We start from the raw sequence: 25,000 nt of genomic DNA, 5'->3' as shown, positions 1-25,000 counted from the left end.
CTCTCTCTTTCTTTTTTTCTTTCTTTCTTTCTTTCTCTCTCTCTCTCTCTCTCTCTCTCTCTCTCTCTCTCTTGCTCTTTCTCTTTCTCTCTCTCTTTCTTTCTCTCTGTCCTTTCCCCAGTCACACCGCCTTCCTATCGCTGAAGGTCAAACACGTTTTCGTCATACAACACGCATTTGGACAGAGAAATCATCACGTATAATTTATTTTAACAGGGAGCCATGTTAAGGGCGCATCTTACAATTACACTACAAAATGACACATTGGAAATACACCAGAAAATGAAACATTAATACAAAAAGAGAATAAAGTATTTAAAATAAAACATGAAAAAAAATCACATTTCCCAGGAAAGAGGCTGTCAATCAACATGCTGACTGTTGCGCAAATAAAAACACGCACAAGTGTACTATGGCGTGTGAAAGCTATGACAACCAATAACAGGGAGAGGTCAGTGCTGCTGTCGTGTCCCCTTAAATTAACAGGGCAGAACTGGAGGTCCCTCTAATCACACAGACGTTACTTTGGAGCCTGACCACTGAACTGTTCGTCGTCTCTCTAATCAGATAGACATTACTTTGGACGCTGGCCACTGAACAGAACGTCCTCTGTCTGTCCGGCTGTGTGTCCGTCAAGAATCTCAGTTTAGGACTTTATGAGGCAGCTGCCCTGACACAGACATATAACTTAATGGAACATCTCAGTAATATAACATAGACTGAGTGTTCCAAAACATTTAAAAGAACCACTGCTCTTTCCATGACATAAACTAAGGTGAATCCAGGTGAAAGCTATGATCCCTTATTTATGTCACTTGTTAAATACACTTCAAATCAGTGTAGATGAAGGGGAAGAGACAGGATAAAGAAGGATTTTTAAGCCTTGGGACGTGGATTGTGTATGTGTGCCATTCTAAGGGTTTATGGGCAAGACACAATATTTACATGCCTTTGAACAGGGTATGGTAGTAAGTGCCAGTTTTGTGTCAAGAACTCCACTGTTGCTGAGTTTTTTTCACGCTCAACAGTTTCCCGTGTGTATCAAGAATGGTCCTTCAACAAAAGGACATCCAAGCCAACTTGACACAAATGTGGGAAGCATTGGAGTCTACATGGGCCAGCATCCATGTGGAACGCATTCGACACCTTGTCGAAACCCACTATCTACCAACTGTGAAACAGAGCCCTCAATCTCATTATTAAAATGACCTTTATTTTACCTGGAAGATTCTGGAAGTTTTCGTCTTCTTTACATTCACACAGTCACAACCAGTCTCATCAGTCACATCCCTGCTGGTGTACACAACACTAGAGGGGGCTCCATACCACCTCTTAATCCATACTTCATTCAATGAAACTAACTACGACCAGAATAATTGGGGATGAAAAGTGTATAGCCTCGGCGCAGGTCTACTGTATTTGCCTTTTGGGTGAAGAAGATGTGGCAGGTAAACCTCTGGTACAAATTTAATCGACTGGATTTCATAGAACTGACCCGAAGCTAGTGTCGGTCTACACATTATCCGCATAAATGGACTGTCAGAACCAGCCTATTTACTATTTCTATTAGGATCCTCAATTAGCTGCTGCCAAGGCAACGGCTACTCCTCCTTGGGTCCAAACAGGAAACAACCTACAACAAATAAAATACATCATATTCATAATGCAATACATTATACAATACATTATACAATACATTATACAATACATACTACAATACATTATACAATACATTATACAATACATTATACAATACATACTACAATACATTATACAATACATACTACAATACATAATACAATACATACTACAATACATTATACAATACATACTACAATACATTATACAATACATAATACAATACATTATACAATACATAATACAATACATTATACAATACATACTACAATACATAATACAATACATTATACAATACATACTACAATACATTATACAATACATACTACAATACATACTACAATACATTATACAATACATACTACAATACATACTACAATACATTATACAATACATTATACAATATATTATACAACACATAATACAATATATAATACAATACATACTACAATATATAATACAATACATAATAGAATACACATAACACAATATGTAATACAATACATAATATAATACACATAATACAATATATAATACAATACAAACTACACCACATAATACAATATATAATACAATACAAACTACACCACATAATACAATATATAATACAATACAAACTACACCACATAATACAATACACAATACAATACATAATACAATACAAAATTAAATACACAATGTCTCTTGTGTTGTACCGATGAGGTGTCCGAACAGTGGGTCAACTGCTTGAACAGACAGCTGGGTACCTTTCACCCATCAACACCTCTCACAGAGACCAATAGTGATAAATAATAAATAATAAGTGATGCAGTGATGCAGTCAATCCCTCCTCCACTTTGAGCCAGGAGAGATTGATATGCAGACTACTGGGCAGTAGTCCAGGTGAGACTAAACTAGGGCCTGTAGGACCTGCCTGGTTCATTTAGAGCAGCTCCTTATCATGGACACACCTCTTCCCATTTTAGCAACCATTGAGTATATATATATATATTTTTTTATAGCTTTAAGCACCAGCTGTCAGAGCAGCTCACAGATCACTGCACCTGTACATAGTCCATCTGTAAATAGCCCATACAACTACCTCATCCCCATACTGTTATTTATTTGATTTATTTTGCTCCTTTGCACCCCAGTATCTCTACTTACACATTCATCTTCTGCACATTTATCACTCCGGTGTTTAATTGCTGTATTGTAATTATTTAGCCACCATGGCATATTCGTTGCCTTACCTCCCTTATCCTACCTCATTTGCACACACTGTATATAGACTTTTTCTATTGTATTATTGAATGTATGTTTGTGATTCCATGTGTAACTCTGTGTTGTTGTTTCTGTCGCACTGCTTTGCTTTATCTTGGCCAGGTCGCAGTTGTAAATGAGAACTTGTTCTCAACTTGGCTACCTGGTAAATTAAATATCGGTAAAATAAAAAAATATCTTGACCGTGACAGCTTGCTATCTAGTGTTACACCAATAAGTTGAGTCTCCTCGACTTGCTCAATCGCCACATTATTCAATAATAGATCTAACACCATAGTACCCTCCAAACTCGTCATTATGCTCGAGACCCTGGGTCTGGACTCTGCCCTGTGCAACTCGGTCCTTGACTTCCTGACGGGCCACCCCTAGGTGGTGAGGGTAGGAAACAACATCTCCACCCGCTGATCCTCAACACTGGGGCCGCACAAGGGCACGTTCTCAGTCCTCTCCTGTACTCCCTGTTCACCCATGACTGCGTGGCCATACATGCCTCCAACTCAATCATCAAGTTTGCAGACAACACCACAGTGGTAGGCTTGATTACCAACTACGATGAGACAGCCCACAGGAAGGAGGTGAGGGCCCTCGGAATGTGGTGTCAGGAAAAAACCTCACACTCAACGTCAACAAAACAAAGGAGATGATAGTACACTTTAGGAAACAGCAGAGGGAGCACCCCCCTATCCACATCGATGGGACAGTAATGGAGGAGGTGGAAAGTTTTAAGTTCCTCTGTGTACAGATCATGGGCAAACTGAAATGGTCCACCCACACAGACAGCATGTTGAAGAAGGCGCAATACCGCCTCTTCAACATCTGGAGGCTGAAGAAATGTGGCTTGTCACCAAAAACGCTCACAAACTTTCACAGATGCACAATCGAGAGCATCCTGTCGGGCTGTATCACCGCCTGGTACGGCAACTGCTCCGCCCACAACCGTAAGGCTCTCCAGAGGGTAGTGAGGTCTGCACAACGCATCCCCGGGGGCAAACTACCTGCCCTCCAGGACACCTACACCACCCGATGTCACAGGAAGGCCATAAAGATCATCCAGAAGGCGAGGTCAGTACAGGTGCATCAAAGCTGGGACTGAGAGAATGAAAAACAGCTTCTATCTCAAGGCCATCAGACTGTTAAACAGTCAACACTAACTCAGAGAGGCTGTTGCATACATACTTTAATTACTTTAATACATGTATCACTAGTCACTTTATACAATGACACTTTATATAATGTTTACATACCCTACATTACTCATCTCAAATGTATATACGGTACTCTATACCGTCTACTGCATCTTGCCTATGCCGTTGAGCCATCGCTCATCCATATATTTATATGTACATTATCTTATTCATTCCTTCACACTTGTGTGTATAAGGTAGTTGTTGTGAAATTGTTAGATTATTACTGCATGGTTGGAACTAGAAGCACAAGATATTACTGCACGGTCGGAACTAGAAGCACAAGATATTACTGCACGGTCGGAACTAGAAGCACAAGATATTACTGCACGGTCGGAACTAGAAGCACAAGATATTACTGCACGGTCGGAACTAGAAGCACAAGATATTACTGCACGGTCGGAACTAGAAGCACAAGATATTACTGCACGGTCGGAACTAGAAGCACAAGATATTACTGCACGGTCGGAACTAGAAGCACAAGATATTACTGCACGGTCGGAACTAGAAGCACAAGATATTACTGCACGGTCGGAACTAGAAGCACAAGATATTACTGCACGGTCGGAACTAGAAGCACAAGATATTACTGCACGGTCGGAACTAGAAGCACAAGATATTACTGCACGGTCGGAACTAGAAGCACAAGATATTACTGCACGGTCGGAACTAGAAGTACAAGCATTTCACTACACTCGCATTAACATCTGCTAACCATGTGTATGTGACCAATGACATTTGATTTGATTTGATTTGATTTAGATGAGGTTAAGGGTTTAGTGAGTTTCCAAAATAATTACACTTTTAGTTCTTGAGATATTTTGAACCTGCCTATTGCAAGTTACCGATTCTAAAGCTGACCGAAGCTATATGTTAAAACCTGTTAAGGTATAGGGGGCAGCATTTTCAGTTTTGGATAAATAGGGTGCCCAATTTCAACTTCCTGCTACTCATGCCAGGAATATATGATATGCATATGATTAGTAGGATAGAAAACACTCTGAAGTTTCTAAAACTGTTTCAATCATGTCTGTGACTATAACATAACTTATGTAGCAGCCAAAATCCAGAGGACTAACTGTTCAGATTTTTTTTCTTTTTTTGCCTCTGACCATTTAACAGTTCCTACGACTTCCACTGGATGTCACCAGTCTTTGGAATTTGGTTGAAGTTATTCATTTGTGCAACGAAGAAGAAGCACATCCTGGAACAAGGTTACACTGTTGCGAGTTGCGCAGACGAAAAAAGGAGCATGGTTTGTTTACTTGCTGTATTGAATACAGATTGCCCCATCTACAATTTGATCGATTATTAACCTTTAAAAATACCTAAAGTTGTATTACAAAAGTAGTTTGAAGTATTTTGGCAAAGTTTATAGGGAACTTTTGAAATGTTTTGTAGTGACGTTGTGTTTTGGGAAGCTGTTTTTTTCCGGATCAAACGCACTTTATAAATGGACATTTTGGGTATACATGGACGGAATTAATAAAAAAAAGGACCAATTGTGATGTTTATGGGACATATTGGAGTGCCAACAAAAGAAGCTCGTCAAAGGTAATGCATGTTTTATATTTTATTTCAGCGTTTTGTGTAGCGCCTGCAGGTTTGAAATATGCTACCCTCTTTATTAACATTGTGCTATCCTCAGATATTAGCTTCTTAATGCTTTTGCCGAAAAGCCTTTTAAAAGTTGTTGGCTGGATTCACAGTGAGTGTAGCTTTAATTGAGTATCGTACATGTGTGATTTAATGAATGTTTGATTTTATATCATTATTTGAATTTGCCGCGCTGCATTTTCCCTGTTTTTTTCCCCAAGTGATACGCAAGCGTCCCCTATACCATAAGAAGTTAAGGGCGTCAGTTATTTATTTTACTTTTGCAGCCGACCTGTATACTGTTGAGTCGTCAGCGTACATAGACACACAGGCTTTATTCAAGGTCAGTGGAAGGTCATTAGTAAAAATAGAAAACAGCAATGGCCCCTGCCGGCTGCCCTGCGGTACATCACACTCAACTGAACATGCATTAGAGAGGATTTCTTGAAAGAAAACCCCCTGTGTTCTATTAGCTAGGTAACTCTCAATCTATGATAAGGCAGAGGATGTAAATCCATAACACTTAACCTGTTGCGTCGCGCAATCCCGGATCCGGGATTCTATTTATAGCCTCAAGCTCATTAGCATAACGCAACGTTAACTATTCATGAAAATCGCAAATGAAATGAAATAAATATATTTGCTCTCAAGCTTAGACTTTTGTTAACAACACTGTCATCTCAGATTTTCAAAATATGCTTTTCAACCATAGCTAAACAAGCATTTGTGTAAGAGTATTGATTGCTAACATAGCTATAAGCCTAGAATTCAGCCAGCAACATTTTCACAAAAACAAGAAAATAATTCAAATAAAATCATTTACCTTTGAAGAACTTCAGATGTTTTCAATGAGGAGACTCTCAGTTAGATAGCAAATGTTCAGTGTTTCAAAAAATATTATTTGTGTAGGACAAATCGCTCCGTTTTGTTCACGTTTGGCTATGAAAAACATGTATACAGTTATAGCCTCAAGCTCATTAGCATAATGTAACGTTAACGATTTCTGAAAATCGCAAATAAAATGAAAATAATGCGCCTGCTCTAAAGCTTAGCCTTTTCTTAACAACACTGTCATCTCAGATTTTCAAAATATGCTTTTGAACCATCGCTATTCACTAATTTGTGTAAGAGTATGCTAAGCTAGCTTAGCATTTTGAGTAGCATTTAGCACGCAACAATTTCACAAAAACCAGATAACCAAATAAATAAAATCATTTACCTTTGAAGAGCTTCGGATGTTTTCAATGAGGAGACTCTCAGTTACATAGCAAATGTTCAGTTTTTCCTGAAAGCATCTTTGTGTAGGAGAAATCGCTCCGTTTTGTACATCACATTTGGCTACCGAAACGAACCGAAAATTCAGTCACCAACAGCGTCAAACTTTTTCCGAATTAACTCCATAATATCGACCGAAACATGGCAAACGTTGTTTGGAATCAATCCTCAAGGTGTTTTTTCACATATCTCTTCATTGATATATCGTTCGTGGAAGCCTGCTTTCTTCTCTGAATTCCATGGAAAAGTACTTGCAGCTGAGGTTTGCGCACCAATTTCGGCGCAGGACACCGAGCGGACACCTGGTAAATGTGGTCTCTTATGGTCAATCTTCCAATGATATGCCTACAAATACGTCACAATGCTGAAGACACCTTGGGGAAACGACAGAAAGGGCAGACTCATTCCCCTTGCATTCACAGCCATATAAGGAGACAATGGAAAACGGAGCCTCAAAAATCCTGCTCATTTCCTGGATGCCGTTTCATCTTGGTTTTGCCTGTAGCTCACGTTCTAGGGCACGCACAGAAAATATCTTTGCAGTTCTGGAAACATCAGTGTTTTCTTTCCAAAGCTACCAATTATATGCATAGTCGAGCATCTTTTTGTGACAAAATATTGCACTTAAAACGGGCACGTCTTTTTAATCCAAAAATGATATAGCGCCCCTAGAGTTTCAAGAGGTTAACGTTTTTTTTTCAGTAAATAGATTTTCGATCAATGTTATCAAAAGCTGCAATGAACAAACATCTCCCGGAAAGGTTCTTGTTATCAATTTCTTTCATCCAATCATCAGTCATCTGTGTCAGTGCCGAGCATGTTGAGTGCCCTTCCAAGCCTATTGCTGAACGCTTGGTTTTGGTTTATTTAAAACAATCTGTAGGCTATGTAGGCCTACAGTCATCAATAACCCCAACCATGTTAGAACATTGAAATGTCATAGGCTATTGAAATGGGACAATTTTGAAAACCCATGTAGGTCTATTTGCATACCACTTATATCCTTAATTCACAGTATTTCTCTAGTGTCCTCCTCTCTTCTGGGTGTCATCTCTGTCTATTCACAGGGTCCTTACCCCATTGAAGTTGAAATTAAAAATGGTTAATAAGGTAAGGGTTAAGGTTAGGTTGAGGGTTAGGTAAGGGTTATGAATACTGTTAAGTTTAGGGTAAGAATAGGGGTTAAGATTTTAAGGTTTTAGGGTATGGACGTCCCAAGGATCCCACATAGCAATAACCATATTCACAGTCTCCCTCGCGCATTCCTTCCTCACAATCATCCAATAGCCTGTGGATGTGGGCGGGAGCTCTCTCACACTGGTCCCCAAGTGCCTGAAGTTAAAACTGTGCGCGCAAATGTCTCATTGAGAATGCCGCTCTGTCACATTGACGCATGTATGGAATTTCACTCAGTCTCTCATTCATTTTTCTGTCTCCCCCTCTTCTGTAACGGATTTGAACTGTAGGATAGGATAACAACAACGGACCGGACACTTCTCCAAAACATACCGTTTAAACGCGTTCGTGTTGGATTATATCTACTGACTCCCACTATGCTACTATTTTATAGATTGATCCTCCTTGCCGCGTCGCTGTCGGGTAGCGGCGTGGCACAACTCACAGATAGCTACGGATTATCTTTCCCGTTGAGGTCTGAACTGTCTGAGGATGCGATACTGGTGGCAAATAACGGAATACGCGTGCCTTTCGGGAGAACCGTTTTCATTGATCCTGTCAATGATTTGGTGATTCAAACGCAACCGGGGGACCGGTGCAGTATCACCGTTCTGGATAACCAGCCGCTTTCCCAGAGACCCGGGCAACTGTCTCCCAAAAAGTTTCCGTGTGATTTCGGTCCCAACGACGTCACCTACTCCCACTTCGGCTCGAGGAGCCTGGCTAAGGACAGAGTGAGGCTACAGCTCAGGTATGATACTCAAACCGAAACCGTTATCATTCCATTCATGACGGAGGTAGAAGTGGTTTTTACGCAACTGGAGGTTCTCACTAAAAACATGCCGCTGACCGTTGCTAAATTGAACGGCGTTAGTAATGCCATTGATGAACAGATTTTGGAATTCACTTATGACAGAAACTCTCAAAAATGCAAGGTGAATTCTTTAGCGAGTGGTAGCGCTCTCCCCAAGTACGGAAGACTTGTAGATGATGGACTCACTAAAATGATGGACTGTGACGAATTCATTCAATCTGACATCCGTTACAAGCACACGTTTGTTCACAAATCCCCCAACAGAGACTATGTGCCCATGGTTGTGGAACTATGTGATAAAGAGGGAAACAAAGTAAAAGAGGAGTGTTTCCAACTGATGATCCATATCAAGGAGGGAGAGGCGAACACTCCTCCTAAACCCAGCTTCATGGCAATGCTGATGATGGAGGTGAGTCAGTTTGTGATGACAGCTCTGACCACTGACATGCTGGCTGCGGAGGACCTTGAGTCGAACCCTGATGAGCTTATCTTCAACATCACCTCCCCCCTCTCTTATGAGGATGGTTATATAGTTAGCACGGATGACAGGAATCTACCCATCACCTCGTTTTACCAGAGTGACCTACGGGACCTGAAGATAGCCTACCAGCCCCCCTCCCTGGACTCGGAATCGGAGAGGATCTTTCAGATAGAGTTTGAGGTGGTGGATCCGGACGTGTCTGTCTCGGACCCCTTTGCGTTCATGATTGTGGTGAAGCCAATTAACTCTCTGGCGCCGGTCGTGACGCTGAACACGGGTCAGCTGCTTTACGAAGGTCAGTCCCGCCCCCTTTTCTCTACCCACAACCTGGAGATTAGTGACGAGGACGACCTGGACAGCGTTACGGTAACCGTCGTTGACGGGCTCCGCCACGGCGACCTCACGGTCCTGGGGTTGCGCAGGAAGTTCTTCACGGCTGCCGACCTGAATACGGGTGTGGTCATCTATCAACATGATGGCAGCGACACGTACAGTGACAACATCGTCTTCAGAATGACAGATGGCAAGAACCAGGTATATATCTTATTTATGAAAATGTTTAATTGTATCAAATAATTCAGCATTCATTGCTATTGATACCATGTAATGTTACCTTATTGAGAAAATTACAGAACAGAAAAGCCTGTGTAAGCTCCCAATTACTGTCTTTCATGAACAACTCAGTGGCCTTGTGGTTAGAGCGTCCTCCTTCAGATTGGAAGGTTTGGGGGTGGATTCCTGGCCTAATGAAAAGTTGAAAAATCAAATCAAATGCTATATGTCACATCCGCCGAATACAACAATGCTTATTTACAAGTCCTTAACCAACAATGCAGTTTTATGAAAATAGAGTTAAGAAAATATTTACTAAATTGAAAAAATAATAAATAATTTATTTAAAAAAGTAACAATAAAATTGAAAAAATAATAAATCATTTATTTTTTTAAAGTAACAATAAAATATCAATAGCGAGGATACAGTTGAAATCGGAAGTTTACATACCGTTAGGTTGGAGTCATTAAAACACATTTTTCAACCACTCCACAAATTTCTTGTTAATTTTGGCAAGTCGGTTAGGACATCTACACTGTGCATGACACAATACATTTTTCCAACAGTAGTTTTAGACAGAGGTTTGTAGTTTTTCCAAGTCATTGCCTATTGAATATACAGTATCTATGGGGTCATATTGCACTTCTCAAGGCTTCCACTAGATGTCAACAGTCTTTAGAACCTTGTTTGATGCTTCTACTGTGAAGGAGGGTGAAATGGAAGCTGAATGAGTCAGAGGTCTGCCAGAGTGGCATGAGCTGATCACACGCGTTCACGTGTGAGTTAGCTATGTTCCATTGCATTTCTACAGACAAAGGAATTCTCTGGTTGGAACATTATTTTAGATTTATGACAAAACATCCTAAAGATTGATTCTATACTTTGTTTGACATGTTTCTACGAACTGTAATATGACTTTTCTTTTGAACTTTCGCCTGGACTTGCCCGCGCGTCGTGAGTTTGGATTGTGTAATAAACGCACAAACAAAAGGGAGGTATTTGGACATAAATTATGGACTTTATTGAACAAATCAAACATTTATTGTGGAACTGGGATTTCTGGGAGTGCATTCTGATGAAGATCATCAAAGGTAAGTGAATATTTATAATGCTATTTCTGACTTTGTTGACTCCACAACATGGCAGATATCTGTATGGCTTGTTTTGTTGTCTGAGCGCTGTACTCAGATTATTGCATGGTGTGCTTTTTCGGTAAAGCTTTTTGAAATCTGACACAGCGGTTGCATTAAGGAGAAGTTTATCTAAAGTTCCATGCATAACAGTTGTATCTTTTATCAATGTTTATTGTGAGTATTTCTGTAAATTGATGTGGCTCTCTGCAAAATCACCGGATGTTTTGGAATCAAAACATTACTGAATGTAATGCGCCAATGTAAACTGCGATTTTTGAATATAAATATGAACTTTATCGAACAAAACATACATGCATTGTGTAACATGAAGTCCTGTGAGTGTCATCTGATGAAAATCATCAAAGGTTAGTGATTAATTTTATCTCTATTTCTGCTTTTTGCGGCTCCTCTCTTTGGCTGGAAAAATGGCTGTGTTTTTCTGTGACTAGGTGCTGACCTACCACAATTGTTTGGTGTGCTTTCGTCGTAAAGCCTTTTTGAAATCGGACACTGTGGTGGGATTAACAACAAGTTTATCTTTAAAATGGTGTAAAATACTTGTATGTTTGAGGAATTTTTATTATGAGATTTCTGTTGTTGTGAATTTGGCGCCCTGCACTTTCACTGGCTGTTGTCATATCGATCCCGTTTGCGAGATCTAAGCCATAAGAAGTTTTAAGGACAACAAAGTCAAGGTATTGGAGTGGCCATCACAAAGCCCTAACCTCAATCCTATAGAAAATTTGTGGGCAGAACTGAAAAAGCATGTGTGAGCAAGAAGGCTAACAAACCTGATTCAGTTATACCAGCTCTGTCAGGAGGAATGGGCCAAAAGTCACCCAACTTATTGTGGGAAGCTTGTGGAAGGCTACCCGAAACGTTTGACCCAAGTTAAACAATTTAAAGGCAATGCTACCAAATACTAATTGAGTGTATGTAAACTTCTGACCCACTCGGAATGGCTTGCAATCAAGGTCTTGCTCCGGAAAGCGTAACCACACAGCTGGTGCTCTCATACATGCTTCAGTGTTGCTTGTCTCAAAGCGAGCATGAAAGGCATTTAGCCCATTTGGAAGGCTCGCGTCCCAATACTTCTCTGCTTGGCACTGCGATAGACTAGCGTCCTCTCATGGGGATGTACATGTACATTAAGCTTCCTCACGCTACAGAAACAGGAGGTAGGCTTTGGGCCATTCTGGCTTGAACAAGGCTTTACCACCTTAATGACCACAGTAATTTGTTTTCTTTTCATTCCTACTTTATCAGTCCAGCACCTACGTTTTTTAAGTATGGTGTCGCTGTTGTTAGTAATAAGAGGTGGATCCAGTGCATTGTGTATTTCTATAAACCTTATTGAAATAAACCTCTCTCTATCTCTCTCTCTCTCTCTCTCTCTCTCTCTCTCTCAGGTGGAGTTCCTGTTTCCCTTGACAATTGTTCCCACGGACGACGAGCCTCCCATCATCAACATCAACACTGGTCTTGTGCTCTTCAAGAACCAGATTATGGCTATCTCTCCTCTGATGCTCAGCGCCGCTGACATCGACTCAGAAGATTCCACGATCAAATTCATGATCGAGCCGCCATTCTCGACCATCGGGGGGTTACTGCTGAGGCAGTCCGACGCCCCAGAGGATCCAGAGTCATGGAAGTTCAACGCTGAGGATGAGGTATATGAGAAGGAGGTGACAGAGTGGCTGCAGAAAGACATCACAGATCGGAAGGTGTTCTATAAACACACCGGACCACATAACACTGACACAGTCATAGACCAGTTTGTGTTCAAAGTTCATGACGACAATGACCCGCCTAACGAATCGGGCGAGAGCACGTTCATCATCAGGGTTCTACCCATCGACAACCTTCCCCCTGAGCTTTTTCCCGGTACCACGCTCCAAGTGACTGTTCAGGAGTACCAGCTGACTCATTTCGGTAAGAACATGCTTCTCTACACCGATCTAGACTCTGAGGAGCACAACCTGAAATATACAGTGATCCAGCCGCCAACAGACACAGACGAGAACAGCCCGGTGGTGTTCGGGTCCATTGTTCTGACCGAGAGCCCCGACACTGAGGTCAACGAGTTCACGCAGGCTCAGGTCAACCACCACAAGATATCCTACAGTCCTCCCGACCAGGAGCTGGGCATCACGGCTCACGTCCTCCAGTTCCGGTTCTCTGTCGAAGACACGGCCGGGAATAGCGTCGAGGGGTCTTTCAGGATTTTCCTCCATCCAGTTGACAACAAACCACCACAGATCACTAACACTGGCTTTTCTGTGTTTGAGCAAGGCATGCATGTGATATCCAGTGCTGAGTTGGACACATCAGACCCAGACACAGACAGTAAACAGATAACGTTTACCCTCAGCCAGCCTCCGCTGCACGGCCAAGTCCAGCATGCCTTCTCAGACCTACCCAAAGGGGGAGCTTTCTTCCTAGAGGACATCTCGGACAGGAAGATCATATACGTCCAAAACGGCGACGAGACAGTGAGTGACGTGTTCCAACTCGACGTCAGCGATGGGATCCATGTTGTCACGGTTAAAGTCAGAGTCGTCGTGAAGCCCGTTGACGACGACACGCCGGCTGTCAGTTTACCAGCCGGGACGGTCGGTTCACATATGGACGTCCTAGAGAATGGAGCTATGGAGATCACTACGAGTGTCCTCCAGGGGTGGGACGAGGACACCGACGACCTCCAGCTGACCTTCCTCATCGAGAATGCGCCCGTGTTTGGTGTCATCCTGGTTGCCGGGGCACATGCCGTGAAGTTCACCCAAGTCGACATCATCAACGGTTTAGTGGTGTATGCCCATACCGGCGGAGAGATTGGGCTGACGTCCATCATGGACAGCTTCAACCTCACCCTAACTGACATGTCAGATGATTGGTCAGTGGGCGGGAACAAGGTCAACGGTGTCCACGTCCGTGTCACAATCATCCCCGTTGACAACCAGGCCCCTGAGGTAACCATGGGTGACCAGTTCATCGTTGTCGAAGGAGAGAAGTATGCCATCGGAACACAGTATTTAAAGGCCGAAGACAAAGACACAACCAGTGATGATATTCTCTGCACCATCATCGTCCAGCCCACGTCTGGTTATGTGGAGAACATCTCCCCAGCTCTTGGATCAGAGAGTTCACGGTCAGGGACGGCAGTCAGCGCCTTCTACATCAGAGACATCAGTGAAGGACATGTATATTATGTTCAGAGTATCCACAAGGGGTTAGAACCCGTAGAGGACAGGTTCACATTTAGATGCTCCGACGGTATCAACTTATCAAAAAGGCATTTCTTCCCTATTGTGATTATTCCGGCTAATGATGAAAAGCCAGAGTTTTACTTGAGGGAGATAGTTGTGATGGAGGGGATGAATATAGTCATAGACACTAATTTCCTGAACGGAGCAGACACTGATATCCCAGCAGAGGAGCTGACTTTCATCATCTCCAAACTGCCCAAACACGGCTTTATCCTCAATCAGCTAGCCACAGGCTCAGTCCCAGTCATAAACTTCACCTTAGAGCAGATTAGGGAAGCTTCCAGTTTCATCTACGAACATGACGACTCTGAGACCACCGAGGACAGCTTTGACGTCATTCTAACAGACGGGAAATATTCAGTAGAGAGAACCGCCATGGTTATGATCATCGGCCTCGATGACGAGACGCCGAGAATGCTGGTTAATGTCGGTCTGGAGGTGGAAGTAGGTGAGGCGAAAGAGATCAACAACAAGGTCCTCAAAGCCACCGATCTAGACTCGGACGATGGAGCGTTGACCTATGTGATCCGCTTCGGTCCTGTTCAGGGTGTTCTTCAGAGGAAATCCCCATCTGGTTCTCTGGAGTACATCATGTTAGGCATGAATTTCACACAGAGGGATGTTGACAAAAGGTTGATCGTTTACACACACAATGGTCAGGAAGGCATCTGTGACCTGGTCAAGTTCGACATCACCGACGGCATGAACCCTCTGATCGATCGTTACTTCTACATCACCATCAGGAGCATCGACATGGTCTCCCCAGACGTGGTCAGCAAGGGAGTCTCTATGAAGGAAGGCGGTAGAGTGACATTTACCACAGATCTTCTCAGTACTAGTGATCTCGACAGTCCAGATGAACGTTTGGTGTTCACCATCACCAGAGCTCCAGTTAGAGGACACCTGGAGTGTACTGATACACCCTGGATCCCCATCGTGTCATTCACCCAACTCCAGCTGGCTGGCAGTAAAGTCTACTACATCCATACTTCGGACGACGAAGTCAAGATGGACAGTTTTGAGTTTGAGGTAACTGATGGTTACAAGCCGGTGTTCCGTACTTTCCGAGTCGCTATCGTGGAAGTGGATAACACGAAACCAGTTTTAACGTTTCACAGACTCGTGGTCACCGAGGGGCAGAGTAAACTCGAGCTGACCGCAGAGGACCAGGACACAGCTGACCTGTTGTTGAAGTTCACCGTCACCCAACCACCAGCGCACGGAAAACTCCTCTATAACCACACCTCACCGGTCACCATCTTCACCAAGCAAGACCTCAGCGAGAACCTCATCAGCTACAAACACGATGGCACCGAGACCTCCGAAGACCCCTTCTCATTTACTATGACCGACGGGACGCACACTGACTTCTACGTGTTCTCCGACACGGTGTTCGAGACACGGCGCCCACAGACAATGAATATCACGGTGGTGGCCATAGATAACAGTGTCCCTCAGCTGGTGGTGAATAAGGGAGCCCCGACACTGAGGATCCTGTCCACGGGGCACCTGGGGTTCCTCGTGACCTCCACGGTTCTAAGGGCGTTAGACAGGGACAGCGTTCCGGCTTCCTTAGTGTTCCACGTCACCACGGAACCCAAGCATGGTTACCTCATCAATCTGGGCAAAGGGAACGTCTCCATCGACGCCTTCAGTCAAGGTAAGACACCAGCCAAACGGTATTATTGATTATTGATTGTTTGATCGATTGATTGCTTCGGGTATATGATTTCTTATCACTTAGTTATGTTGATTGATTGATAGATTCATTGATTGATTTATTGATTGATATGTTAATTTATTGATATATTCGTTGATTGATTGATATATTGATTGACACATATATTGATTGATTGATGGATTGATTGATATGTAGATTCATTGATTGATTGACAGATACATTAATTGATTGATTGATATATTCATTGATATATAGATTCATTGATTGATTGATAGATGGATTGATTGATTGATTGATTGAATGATTGATAGATTCATTAACTGATTGATTGATTGATTCATTGATTGATGTATTTATTTATTGATATATTGTTTGATTGATAGATTAATGGATTGATTGACATATTAATTGTTTGATTGATATATTCATTGATATATCGATTAATTGATTGATTGACAAATACATTCATTGATTGATTGATATATTCATTTATATATAGATTAATTGATTGATTGATTGATTGATTCATTGAATGATTGATAGATTCATTTATTTATTGACAGATAGATTCATTGATTTATTGATAGATTGATTGATTGATTGATTGAATTTATTTCATGATTTTCTAAAACAGTTGCTTATTTACTTTGAGGCTTTGTTCAAATCTATATAGCATATTAAAATATATATTTAAAATGTACAACTGGTATTATTGGTAAGTCTTTGTCTTGGAAAGTCAGAATTTGAAACGATAATGGAACAATCACAGCTAAGCATTCACACATATATTTACACATTCCCTCTGTTCATAATTACTAGATAATGACTTAACCACCCAATGCATTACAAAGATTTGATTTAGATCGGGATAATTATTAATCTAACTGGTAAGTACTGGCTGGGGAATCGGAATGTTAATCTGTAGGGGAGGGAGGCATTAGCTGCAATTTAGATGTTAATTACAGCCTTGCTCTTCAGAGTGTGATTAACAAGGGAAAATAGTGGCTGCGGTTGTATGTTAACTGCGAACCCTGGTCTCCGCTCATCTGGCAATCCAGGCAGACTAAAGCAAATTCACAAGGTATTTCAAATATTACAAATATTATTTGACCTCAGGTCTGCTCTGCATGGTGGGAGCACGCTGGAGTCCAGTGTCTACCAACCTTTTTTTAACTGTGGCAGACCTTGACCGTTTCTTTTTCTTCAGCAGCAGCATACCTAAAATGTCCCTATACATATTTTTAGTGGTTATGAACTCCATCTCATTTGATCCACATTGGAAATAATCTATTTTCTTTGACACTTTTTTAATAGATTAAATAGGCTCCAAATGTCCAAATCATCTGAAAATATCTAAAAAATAATTGTGAAGCAAAAAAAATCACTTAAAAATGTTTTGAACATGATACGTGACTAATGCTTACATCGGTTCCATGAATTGAATGAGATTTGATTCCACAATGACACAACAGTAAACACTACAGTAACTCTTACAAAAAAATGCAATTTTAAAACTACAGACTTTACCAAAAACACTACAGTAAATACTATAGTATTTAACCATAGTATACTATAATATTTTTTTAATGTTTGCCACAATAGTGCTCCCATGTCAAATCTCCATGTACATTCCACAGTACAGGTTAATACGTGAGTGTTCCAAAAAATGATCAAGACTAGGAAAGGTTCCAAAAGGTACCCCTGAGAGTACTAAAGGTACCCCTGAGAGTTCCAAAAGGCAGACCTGAGAGTTCCAAAAGGCAGACCTGAGAGCTCCAAAAGGCACACCTGAGAGTTCCTAAAGGCAGACCTGAGAGCTCCAAAAGGTACCCCTGAGAGTTCCAAAAGGCAGACCTGAGAGTTCCAAAAGGCACACCTGAGAGTTCCTAAAGGCAGACCTGAGAGTTCCAAAAGGCAGACCTGAGAGTTCCAAAAGGCAGACCTGAGAGCTCCAAAAGGTACCCCTGAGAGTTCCAAAAGGCAGACCTGAGAGTTCCAAAAGGCACACCTGAGAGTTCCAAAAGGCACCCCTGAGAGTTCCAAAAGGCAGACCTGAGAGTTCCAAAAGGCACACCTGAGAGCTCCAAAAGGCACACCTGAGAGTTCCAAAAGGTAGACCTGAGAGCTCCAAAAGGCACACCTGAGAGTTCCAAAAGGCACACTTGAGAGTTCCAAAAGGCACCCCTGAGAGTTCCAAAAGGCAGACCTGAGAGTTCCAAAAGGCACACCTGAGAGTTCCAAAAGGCACACCTGAGAGTTCCAAAAGGCACACCTGAGAGTTCCAAAAGGCACACCTGAGAGTTCCAAAAGGCAGACCTGAGAGTTCCAAAAGGCAGACCTGAGAGTTCCAAAAGGTAGACCTGAGAGCTCCAAAAGGTAGACCTGAGAGTTCCAAAAGGCACCCCTGAGAGTTCCAAAAGGCAGACCTGAGAGTTCCAAAAGGCAGACCTGAGAGTTCCAAAAGGCAGACCTGAGAGTTCCAAAAGGCACACCTGAGAGTTCCAAAAGGCACACCTGAGAGTTCCAAAAGGTAGACCTGAGAGTTCCAAAAGGTAGACCTGAGAGTTCAAAAGGCACACCTGAGAGTTCCAAAAGGTAGACCTGAGAGCTCCAAAAGGCACACCTGAGAGTTCCAAAAGGCACACCTGAGAGTTCCAAAAGGCACACCTGAGAGTTCCAAAAGGCACACCTGAGAGTTCCAAAAGGCACACCTGAGAGTTCCAAAAGGCACCCCTGAGAGTTCCAAAAGGCACACCAGAGAGTTCCAAAAGGCAGACCTGAGAGTTCCAAAAGGCAGACCTGAGAGTTCAAAAAGGCAGACCTGAGAGCTCCAAAAGTCACGCCTGAGAGTTCAAAAAGGCAGACCTGAGAGTTCCAAAAGGCACACCTGAGAGTTCCAAAAGGCACACCTGAGAGTTCCAAAAGGCACACCTGAGAGTTCCAAAAGGCAGACCTGAGAGTTCCAAAAGGCAGACCTGAGAGTTCCAAAAGGTAGACCTGAGAGCTCCAAAAGGTAGACCTGAGAGTTCCAAAAGGCACCCCTGAGAGTTCCAAAAGGCAGACCTGAGAGTTCCAAAAGGCAGACCTGAGAGTTCCAAAAGGCAGACCTGAGAGCTCCAAAAGGCACACCTGAGAGTTCCAAAAGGCACACCTGAGAGTTCCAAAAGGTAGACCTGAGAGTTCCAAAAGGTAGACCTGAGAGTTCAAAAAGGCACACCTGAGAGTTCCAAAAGGTAGACCTGAGAGCTCCAAAAGGCACACCTGAGAGTTCCAAAAGGCACACCTGAGAGTTCCAAAAGGCACACCTGAGAGTTCCAAAAGGCACACCTGAGAGTTCCAAAAGGCACACCTGAGAGTTCCAAAAGGCACCCCTGAGAGTTCCAAAAGGCACACCAGAGAGTTCCAAAAGGCAGACCTGAGAGTTCCAAAAGGCAGACCTGAGAGTTCAAAAAGGCAGACCTGAGAGCTCCAAAAGTCACGCCTGAGACTTCCAAAAAAGCACCCCTGAGAGTTCCTAAAGGCAGACCTGAGAGTTCCAAAAGGCAGACCCGAGAGTTCCAAAAGGCACCCCTGAGAGTTCCAAAAGGCACACCAGAGAATTCCAAAAGGCAGACCTGAGAGTTCCAAAAGGCAGACCTGAGAGTTCCAAAAGGCACCCCTGAGAGTTCCAAAAGGCACACCTGAGAGTTCCAAAAGGCAGACCTGAGAGTTCCAAAAGGCACCCCTGAGAGTTCCAAAAGGCACACCTGAGAGCTCCAAAAGTCACGCCTGAGACTTCCAAAAAAGCACCCCTGAGAGTTCCTAAAGGCAGACCTGAGAGTTCCAAAAGGCAGACCTGAGAGCTCCAAAAGTCACGCCTGAGACTTCCAAAATAGCACCCCTGAGAGTTCCTCAAGGCAGACCTGAGAGGAAGTACACCAGTTTGGGGAGATGTTTCATTCTGGGCTGCTCCCCAAATGGCAGTTCGGTACAGTGGATTGTTCAATGAGACGAGCAAAGTAAAGGATGATGGGTAAGAGGTCAGATTGTGTGTATGAGAGACGATAATGTAAGATAATTCTCTGTAAAACTCTTTGGAAGTGTAGTGATATGTGTCTTTATGTGACATGCTGAGTGTGTTGTAAACACATTGTAGAGACAAGTCTAGGATTCAAACCCAGTCATACTCGGAGGCAAGAAGAGAGGCACCGAGGTGTGGAGGGTGGTGCTAGATGGTATACATGTTCAAGTCGCACCAGGAAGATTTTTTGCATTTTTGTTAACCTTAACCCTATTTTTCCTATCCTGCTACGTTAATTATCCTGACCTGCTGCAAAGTTTCTCCTAACATGCTACGAAAGTCAATTATGTCCGTAGCTGCATGCCATCTAGTCAAAATCGCTGTGGAGTGAAGCCAAGACTAGAAACAGAGGCAGGCAGACAGACGGAAGCAGAGGCTTCTCTTTCTGGAAGACAGAAAATTCTTCTGACAGCAACCAGAGTGTCACTGTGTCAGGGAAAGGGAGATAGGGGAGAAGGGGGAGAGGGAGAGTGAAAAAAAAGAGGGGAGGAGGGGAGAGAGGGAAAGAGAGGGGGGGCAGGGAGAAAGAAATGGAAGGACAAAAGGAAAGATGCAAGGAGAGAGAGAGAGAGAGAGATGGAAGAAGATAAATAGATATGGGAGGAGAGAGAGAATCAGCAAACATTTTCATCAGAGGATGCAGCGAGGTGAAAGAGACACTCTTGTCTTTATTTACCCCTTCTACTACCCTGGTCTGGTCCCACGATGCACCTTGCTAAATATTTCATGACCTGAGTGCCCTACGGTTCAGAATGTTGACTTCTAGTTCTGCCAGGTCTCTGTGCCTTGTAGCTTCCATTAGGGGCTCATCTCAATACTTCTAATTCTGCCAGGTCTTTCTGCCGTCTGCCTTACATTAGTATACTTTTGGATCTGCTATATCATGCATTACGGCAGGGTCTCAATAGTAAAAACTAACTCCCTCTCCTCATCTCCTTTTAGATCTGCTATATCATGCATTACGGCAGGGTCTCAATAGTAAAAACTAACTCCCTCTCCTCATCTCCTTTTAGATCTGCTATATCATGCATTACGGCAGGGTCTCAATAGTAAAAACTAATCCCCTCTCCTCATCTCCTTTTAGATCTGCTATATCATGTATTACGGCATGGTCTCAATAGTAAAAACTAACCCCCTCTCCTCGTCTCCTTTCAGATCTGCTATATCATGCATTACGGCAGGGTCTCAATAGTAAAAACTAACTCCCTCTCCTCATCTCCTTTTAGATCTGCTATATCATGCATTACGGCAGGGTCTCAATAGTAAAAACTAACCCCCTCTCCTCGTCTCCTTTCAGATCTGCTATATCATGCATTACGGCAGGGTCTCAATAGTAAAAACTAACCCCCTCTCCTCGTCTCCTTTTAGATCTGCTATATCATGCGTTACGGCAGGGTCTCAATAGTAAAAACTAACCCCCTCTCCTCGTCTCCTTTCAGATCTGCTATATCATGTATTACGGCAGGGTCTCAATAGTATAAACTAACTCCCTCTCCTCATCTCCTTTTAGATCTGCCATAGCTGCATGCCTTACATTGAGGCTGTGTCTCAAAACGTCCGAATTACTTCTTCTCCTTGTCTTCTTTTACATATTGTCTCCTTTTATACCAGGTCTATGTGCCTTGTGTTAGGGCCCCATCTCAATATTCTAGTTCTGCCATGTTTCTGTGCCTTGTGTTAAGGCCCCATCTCAATATTCTAGTTCTGCCATGTTTCTGTGCCTTGTGTTAGGGCCCCATCTCAATATTCTAGTTCTGCCATGTTTCTGTGCGTTGTGTTAGGGCCCCATCTCAATACTTCTAGTTCTGCCATGTTTCTGTGCCTTGTGTTAGGGCCCCATCTCAAGATTCTAGTTCTGCCATGTTTCTGTGCGTTGTGTTAGGGCCCCATCTCAATACTTCCAGTTCTGCTATGTTTCTGTGCCTTGTAGCTTCCATTTTGGCCTCATCTCAATACAGTTAGTACAGTCTATATAAACACTACAGGATAGTACAGTCTATATAAACACTACAGGATAGTACAGTCTATATAAACACTACAGGATAGTACAGTCTATATAAACACTACAGGATAGTACAGTCTATATAAACACTACAGGATAGTACAGTCTATAAAAACACTACAGGATAGTACAGTCTATATAAACACTACAGGATAGTACAGTCTTTCAAACACTACAGGATAGTACAGTCTATAAAACACTACAGGATAGTACAGTCTATATAAACACTAAAGGATAGTACAGTCTATATAAACACTACAGGATAGTACAGTCTATAAAAACACTACAGGATAGTACAGTCTATATAAACACTACAGGATAGTACAGTCTTTCAAACACTACAGGATAGTACAGTCTATAAAACACTACAGGATAGTACAGTCTATATAAACACTAAAGGATAGTACAGTCTATATAAACACTACAGAATGGTACAGTCTATATAAACACTACAGGATAGTACAGTCTCTATAAACACTACAGGAGAGTACAGTCTATATAAACACTACAGGATAGTACAGTCTATATAAACACTACAGGATAGTACAGTCTATATAAACACTATAGGATAGTACAGTCTATATAAACACTACAGGATAGTACAGTCTATATAAACACTACAGGATAGTACAGTCTATATAAACACTACAGGATAGTACAGTCTATAAAACACTACAGGATAGTACAGTCTGTAAAACACTACAGGATAGTACAGTCTATATTCACACTACAGGATAGTACAGTCTATATAAACACTACAGAATAGTACAGTCTATATAAACACTACAGGATAGTACAGTCTATATAAACACTACAGGATAGTACAGTCTATATAAACACTACAGGACAGTACAGTCTATAAAACACTACAGGATAGTACAGTTTTGTAAACACTACAGTATAGTACAGTCTGTTAAACACTACAGGATAGTACAGTCTATATAAACACTACAGGATAGTACAGTCTATATAAACACTACAGGATAGTACAGTCTATATAAACACTACAGGATAGTACAGTCTATATAAACACTACAGGATAGTATAGTCTGTAAAACACTACAGGATAGTACAGTCTATATAAACACTACAGGACAGTACAGTCTGTATAAACACTACAAGATAGTACAGTATATAAAACACTACAGGATAGTACAGTTTTGTAAACACTCCAGTATAGTACAGTCTGTAAAACACTACAGGATAGTACAGTCTATATAAACACTACAGGATAGTACAGTCTATATAAACACTATAGGATAGTACAGTCTGTAAAACACTACAGGATAGTACAGTCTATAAAAACACTACAAGATAGTACAGTCTATATAAACACTACAGGACAGTACAGTCTATATAAACACTACAAGATAGTACAGTCTATATAAACACTACAGGATAGTACAGTCTATATAAACACTACAGGATAGTACAGTCTATATAAACACTACAGTATAGTACAGTCTGTAAAACACTACAGGATAGTACAGTCTATATAAACACTACAGGATAGTACAGTCTATATAAACACTACAGGATAGTACAGTCTATATAAACACTACAGGATAGTACAGTCTATATAAACACTACAGGATAGTACAGTCTATATAAACACTTCAGGATAGTACAGTCTATATAAACACTACAGGATAGTACAGTCTATATAAACACTACAGGATTGTACAGTCTATATAAACACTACAGGATAGTACAGTCTATAAAACACTACAGGATAGTACAGTCTATATAAACACTACAGGATAGTACAGTCTATATAAACACTACAGGATAGTACAGTCTATAAAACACTACAGGATAGTACAGTCTATAAAAACACGACAGGATAGTACAGTCTGTAAAACACTACAGGATAGTACAGTCTATATTCACACTGAGGAACGGACAGATATAGATGGGCAATCAACAAAGTGAAGGAGTCCAGGTGTGTCCAATGAGCACTGATGCGTGTAATGATGTTGACAGGTGTGAGTAATGATGGTGACAGGTGTGAGTAATGACGGTGACAGGTGTGAGTAATGACGGTGACAGGTGTGAGTAATGATGGTGACAGGTGTGAGTAATGACGGTGACAGGTATGAGTAATGACGTTGACAGGTGTGAGTAATGACGTTGACAGGTGTGAGTAATGACGTTGACAGGTGTGAGTAATGATGGTGACAGGTGTGAGTAATGACATTGACAGGTGTGAGTAATGATGGTGACAGGTGTGAGTAATGACAGTGACAGGTGTGAGTAATGACGGTGACAGGTATGAGTAATGATGTTGACAGGTGTGAGTAATGACGTTGACAGGTGTGGTAATGATGGTGACAGGTGTGAGTAATGATGGTGACAGGTGTGAGTAATGACGGTGACAGCTGTGAGTAATGACGGTGACAGCTGTGAGTAATGACGGTGACAGGTGTGAGTAATGACGGGCAGCCTGGCACCCTCTGGAGCAGGCATGACAAATTAAGCCCTTTATTTGTGGGGATTTTTTTGTTTGTTCTTTTTGTCTGGGCTCACCGATGGGTGGGCCTGGCTGCCAAGTATGTAGGCCTTAGCCCTCCCAACCTTATTCTAAAATGTATTCAATAGTTTTTTTCTCATCGGTCAACACATAATATCCATAAAGACAAAGCAAAAACAGGTTTTCGAAATGTTTGCTAATTTATACAAAAAATATATATTTACATAAGTATTCAGACCCTTTAATCAGTACTTTGTTGAAGCACCTTTGGCAGTGATTACAGCCTCAGGTCTTCTTTGGTATGCCACTACACACGTGGCATACCTGTATTTGGGGAGTTTCTCCCATTTTTCTCTGCAGATTCTCTCAAGCTCTGTCAGGTTGGATGGGTTTTCAGGTCTCTCCAGA

General features: G+C 42.0%; 1 protein-coding gene across 1 annotated transcript in view; it reads left to right on the top strand.

Annotated features, from left to right (window-relative positions):
- The first annotated feature begins 8,509 nt into the window (after window positions 1-8,509).
- LOC135544007 (FRAS1-related extracellular matrix protein 2-like) overlaps window positions 8,510-25,000 on the top strand; it is a 229,684-nt gene continuing 213,193 nt past the window's right edge. Inside the window, exons 1-2 of the mRNA XM_064971330.1 lie at window positions 8,510-9,961; window positions 12,523-16,039. Of these exons, the coding sequence (XP_064827402.1) occupies window positions 8,510-9,961; window positions 12,523-16,039 (4,969 nt within the window). The remainder of the gene's footprint in view (window positions 9,962-12,522; window positions 16,040-25,000) is intronic.

Source organism: Oncorhynchus masou, chromosome 8 (genome assembly GCF_036934945.1).
Source record: "Oncorhynchus masou masou isolate Uvic2021 chromosome 8, UVic_Omas_1.1, whole genome shotgun sequence".
NCBI lineage: Eukaryota > Metazoa > Chordata > Actinopteri > Salmoniformes > Salmonidae > Oncorhynchus > Oncorhynchus masou.
Note: the sequence above shows the minus strand (reverse complement) of the source record. Positions and strands in the feature narration are given on the sequence as shown.